This window comes from Cucumis melo, chromosome 1 (assembly GCF_025177605.1).
Source record: "Cucumis melo cultivar AY chromosome 1, USDA_Cmelo_AY_1.0, whole genome shotgun sequence".
Lineage (NCBI taxonomy): Eukaryota > Viridiplantae > Streptophyta > Magnoliopsida > Cucurbitales > Cucurbitaceae > Cucumis > Cucumis melo.
Genome location: NC_066857.1, coordinates 29,186,728 through 29,192,727, shown reverse-complemented (window position 1 = coordinate 29,192,727; position 6,000 = coordinate 29,186,728). Strand labels below are relative to the sequence as shown.

At 32.7% G+C, this 6,000-nt stretch overlaps 1 protein-coding gene across 1 annotated transcript in view; it reads right to left on the bottom strand.

Moving 5' to 3' along the window:
- Positions 1–3,550, bottom strand: part of LOC103492584 (uncharacterized) — a 5,395-nt gene extending 1,845 nt beyond the window's left edge. Inside the window, exons 1-7 of the mRNA XM_051082475.1 lie at positions 3,383–3,550; positions 2,311–2,503; positions 1,743–1,851; positions 1,578–1,659; positions 1,338–1,423; positions 166–269; positions 5–61 (exon numbers count right to left, since the gene is read on the bottom strand). Of these exons, the coding sequence (XP_050938432.1) occupies positions 5–61; positions 166–269; positions 1,338–1,423; positions 1,578–1,659; positions 1,743–1,851; positions 2,311–2,355 (483 nt within the window). The 5' untranslated portion in view covers positions 2,356–2,503; positions 3,383–3,550. The remainder of the gene's footprint in view (positions 1–4; positions 62–165; positions 270–1,337; positions 1,424–1,577; positions 1,660–1,742; positions 1,852–2,310; positions 2,504–3,382) is intronic.
- Between the last annotated feature and the right edge of the window lie 2,450 nt (positions 3,551–6,000).

Genomic DNA, 6,000 nt, shown 5'->3' with positions numbered 1-6,000 from the left:
GAACCATTGCTGAGAGAGAAGCCATACAACCACTAATAAACTTTGTGATGTCTGTCATGAACTGATAAATAGCGCAATTTGTAACTATACTTGTAAAGAATGGACCACAACATTTTTGAGGGTGATATAAAGAGTGATAAGAAAGAAGACTTTGAATTTACAAACCTGAGAATCCAGCAGATACACAGCACAGACATTGAAGTTCTTTCTCTTTAAATGCTCCACAAAGTTTTTAAGAACCGGAACATGAGAAAAGAGCTCTATCTGACCTACATAATGATCAAAATGAAAAATATTCAATATGCAATTTCAACTCAAAAACAAAAAGGTAATGTTTCACGTCAAATAGTAGCTTCAGTAGATAAGGACTAAGATCTGTCCAAGAATAATAATAATACAAATCATACAGAAAATTCTCCTACCAGCCAAAACTGATTTACATGTAAAATGTACAGATTCTCAGACTTATAATTTGTATTTTCTATTCCAAATCATATTGTAGCCATATATTTTGCATATACGTTGAGTATTTATATGTGAAAGCAATAAGCACCTCTACTTCAGTGTCAAAGCATTTCTCACAAAGAAAACTTTTACATGTAGATTCAAGCAGTTTGTCATGGTTAGCTTCTTCGTGGAATATTATTCTAAAAGTAGCTTGATCTCCATCTTGAGGATAATTTGACTTCTCTGTATCTTAGCCAACCAGTCTCCGAGGGATGGAAGAAAGTTTGTTTTCTAGGAGGATAGACCAACTTTAATTTTTTTTTTTTTTTTTTGGGGGGGGGGGGGGGGGGGGGGGGGAGGTCATCGTAAGAAGTCAGATTTTAACGTGTAAAATCCTAATTTAAAGTTTTAGTTTCTTGTTAAAAAAATTGAACCAAAAGTTAACAGAGATTTGGGGGTGGCAATTTGTTGTCAAAATTATGCTCTCTTGAATGAATATATGTGAAAGTTTACCTTAGCTCTAAGCTCCTTAGTACTTACCAGGGAATGATTTTTCAATTATTTTTTAAAGAACCCAGGATGTCATTCTCATTACCCTACAATTACATTGAACACCAAACAAGGAAGCAAAAGTGTGCAACCCAAAATAACCTCCTGAGCAAGAGAGTATCTGACATCTTTACAGGGACTTAAAAACAAGCAAAACTCCAAGAGGAAAGTCAACCAGAAACTAGCTACAACGAGAGTGGAATCTAAAAGTTGAAATTTAAAGCAGCAAGGGTACTGTATTGGCATAGGTTTTGAAGAGATCTTTTATCCTCCTACAAATTGTAGCCATCTGTCTTCTTAAACAATAAATTCAAGTGCACAGACTAGAGAGTGACGCAAACCTGGGCAGTCAAAAACTAAATAATCGTCGTCCATGTAATTGTTCAATTCTTCTGTCAACCAATCATCCAGATTTTCTTCAAGATGTCTGATTATTAAATTAAGGACATTTCAAGTTTTGAAAAACACACACACACTCTTTAAACCTTCATCCACAACTTCAGAAATAAAAAGAAACGTTCTTGTAATTTATAGTGACTGGATCCTCAACTTCAGGGAAGAGCATAATCACTCAAGGATACTCCATGCAGTATAGAAGGCCACCATTAGGACCAAGCCCAAGCTCCTCCATGACATCCTCCAACGAAATAAGCTCCCTAATATCTGTAAGCATGAAACATAAATCACTTGCGTCGGTGAATGGATCATTTGAATACACAAGATCAACAAACATAATGTATACCTACCCATCGCTACAGGATAGTCAAAATTTTCGGCAGCAGGATCAAGATTCACAACATGCATAGTTCGGCCAACTGTCTCACAGTGTTGGTACAAGCTAGAGCAGTAGGTTGACTGATTCAGGTAAAAAAGTCATTGAAGTTCATTAAAATCGATTAAATTTTAGATTTCCAATTAAGACTAGAGTCAACTTCTGTACTCTCAACATGGTTTGCAGTCAAAACCAATTCATGAATATGGAAAAAGACACTATTTTCTGGGATAGACAGCCACATTTTCATTAATAAACAACTACCAATTAAACATATGATAATAAAGTTTCTATGTTTCTGAATTTATTTAGTAGCATGTAAACAGATCATACTCCAAATGAAAGGATACAGCAGACCTTAATAGTTTGATTCATATACATGACACGTTAAATAGATAAACAAAAGCTACAACATATCCATGATAACTATAGATACTAAATTCTAGCGTCAAACATAAAAAGGAGACAGATTTGCTATATTATCATACAGCAGAATACAGTAAACAGATATGAACAGTTGAACAAAGCACTTAATCTTTCACCTTTCCACTTCCGGCAGGACCAATAACTAGCTGTGCATATCCCATGGCAGCTTTCAAGTTGTCTCACAAGTTTAAACCAGACAAAGACAGGCGATTATCCGCAATGATGCAATAACTGCAACAACAATATATGCAGAACACCAAACACCCACCGCGAATAGCAAATTCAATAAGTCAGAGTGGGCCATAAACACTGTAAAGAGAGAAGCAAGATTGGTAAAAATAATTTTAAAAAAAAAACAAACAAACAAACAAGCGATTACGTACATCATTATAGGAGGGGAAAACACCTCCATTTCAATTCACGAAGGAAAAAAAAAACGAGGGATTTATCATAACCGGAGCATGCCGGAAAAGCTAATCAAATGTTCAAAAACTGGTAGCAGCTCAATTGCCAAAAAGTTCATCAGTGGAAAAGACGTTTGAAACTGAATCATTCAGCTAAATGATATCTCTCAAATACAATGAGAAACAAGATACATATGCCGAAAGAAACCAACAATTAAAAAATCAGCAAGGATAACTAATGAGATCTCACACACACGAAGACACAAGAACAGAGGCGGCCCCTAAACGAAATCAACAAAAAGAAACACTGCCCCAAAGAAAAATATACCACACCCAAATATCCACGAAGATAACTATTCTTCTAATTTGTTTCTCCCTAATTAAAACAAGCTCCTGAAATTGTATCTTCAAATGCAAAATCCTACAGTAATTCGTGCGGACAACCTCTCAATAGAAAGCAGTATTCCCCAGAAAGATGAATTAACAAGAATTCATTTCAAACCGCCAGAAAGACAATTTGTTCTTGAACGAAATGGAGTCAACAAAAATTACACCCAAAAAAAGCGCAGCTTACCCACAAAATAAACTGGGTTTATTCCCACTACACAAAATAATAAGAAGAAGCCGAAAACCCTTCCAATTCCAACTTCAAACAGAGGCTACAACAGTGAGAAAGAGCAACAAATTTGAGGAACAAAGAGAGCACATGCAAATTCAAACATTAAGAAATGGAGAAAAACAAAAAGAATCTTAGGTTTTTAGGGAAAATCAAATGAAATCTCACCGAGAGAACTGAAGAGATCGAAACCTTTAAACCCTTAAACCTTGAGATATTGAAGCTTGATCATAAGATGGGTAAATGCAGAAGAAGAAGAAAAAAAAAAAAGAGCGGGAGAAGAGAGAAGACGACGGCGAAAAATAAAGAGGAGAAATTGGAGTTTTATTCAACGCGGACATGAAAGAATAAGACTTCAAATATATGGTTAAATTATACTAAATAGCAAACAGCCCCTCAATGTTTAATGATGTTTGAATTTTGCCCCTATATATATATATATATATATATATATATATATTTTTAATGTTGTGAATTTTATTTTTAATTTTGAACTAATTTTTAATGTGTAAAAATGAATGTAATAGTTTGTGTGTAAGAAAATGATTATAATAAATATGGGATGAAATAAATAGAAACAAGATGTGCACACGATATTGGTTATTTAGTTCAATGGAAACAAAATCTTTTTTTCTAACAATATTATTTTAGATTAGGGACGTAATTTAAATACAGTTGAAGTTTAAGGGTATTACAATAATTTAATCGAAGCATACGGACACGCAAAAACACAATGGCCCAAATGTGAGAGGATAAATATTGAAACACTTATCGTTGTTATCTTATGTGCTGTTCATTTCCATTTTAAGTGTTGTTTTTCTTTTTTTTTTTTTTTTTTTTGGTTCCAATTTAAGTCCTTCACGATGAGTTTTAAACAATTTATATGTTTTATCTCTTACGAAAAAATAGTTTGAGTTAACTACAAATTTAATCAATACGTAAGATTCAACGTCAAATTGTATAATTTAGGTTGATATGATGCTTCAAATGCCTCACATGTTAGTGATTGGGTTGAAATTTAAAGTCTTTATTTCATCGGTAATGAAATAATAATTGTTTCAACAAATCTCTAAATTATCACGGTAAGTTTTAACTAAATTACCAACATAAGCTTAATTCAACTTACATGTATATGTTTTCGATGATAAGAGGTCTCAAGTTCAACTTCTTCAGAGAATAATAACTTTTCAAAAGAAAAAGTTTGAACTAAAAAGAATAAATTCAAAGAAAACAACTTTGAAAAACATGAGGTAGTGGACCAAGAGAAAGACAATTAGGCTTTGGGTCGATTCCACAGAGGGTTTCCAAGAAACCGATCAACTTAAAAACTTTAATAAAAGAATATAAAGTCATATCAATTATCTAATAAAAATCAGTTGAGGTACGCATGAATCTATCTAAGATATTCATTAGTCGAAATATGCATAAGTTAGTCAAAGACACTCATTAATCAAAAGTACGTGTAACATGGAGAATAATGTTGCTAGCGGTTAAAGATGTTTTTGAAATAATTATTAAACATGAAACTCTCAGGGACAACCTTTTGGGATGTCCAAAATTCAATAGATACACATTTTTTGGAGGTCAAAAATCCATGTGAAAAAAATGGTTTTAACAATAATAATAAAATAAAATCTTTCTTTTTCTCTTTTAAATGAAATAGTAATTTTAGAAAAAGAGAATTAGGTTAATTAAGTTTATAAATTTCATTTTTAAATAATCAAATTTATGTATAGGAGTCATCCTATCCCAATAGCGTATATTTGGAGCTCAATATTCCATCCTACTTTCTTGCATAACTCTCAGGCCTTCGGTCTCTTTTTTGAGCAAGAATCACAGCCTTACCGCTACGTGGGCTTCACCATGATACGGACTCCAATTAATAACAAATCCTTAAAAGTGATTCTCATATATTTAAAACTAATTTAAAACCAAAATAATGTGTTTCTATTTGGTTTCAAAAGTTATCAATGCTATTCAATTACTTAAAATTGTATTTTCTATTTGAAAAAAGTATTATTTAACTAAACAATTATGATAAATATCTATTTCTATATATTTTATTGTCCAATTCTTTAGATGCATGGTTATGTTTTGAGCAAATATAAAGAAAATTCAAAGAATATTGGATAGTTTATTATATTCACAATTTAACAATAATGTTTGTCGTTTACTATTTTAGTATTTAAAATTTAAAACTAACAAAAGTTTAGCTTAACTAGCACAAACTTGAGGACGAAAGGTCCCGGGTTCAAATCTCCTACTCTTTGTTAACCAACCAACAATATTTTAACAATAAACTAAATTAGATAATCATTTTGGGACTTGACTAAACCGAATCAATCCAATACAAACGGTAGGTTCAGTTTGGATAGATTTTACCTGTCTTGGTCGATTTGGTGTCCAATTTTGTCGGGTGGTTATGCCAGGTTAACAAAAATCAGTTCTAACATTCCATGCATCTGTTTCTCTTTTCCCTGACCAGACATATCATTTTATAGTTTGTTCTAAAAAATAAACTCAAACCGAACCACTTATACTCCCCCTTACCAGGCTCATTGGCAAGTAATATGCTATTGAGTCATTGACATAAGCAAACTTTTCTTCACGGTGAAATAGGTGGCATACTAATTAACACATACAGTCACTCATCCATCTCAGATTTGGTCTTGCAGTCACACCCTTATTTGAGGAGAAACCCGATAAAAGCAGCTCTATGATCAACCATTCTATGCTGCTTACCCAAAAATCTTAATTTCTTACTTCAGAAAAACAGGGCACTTGTG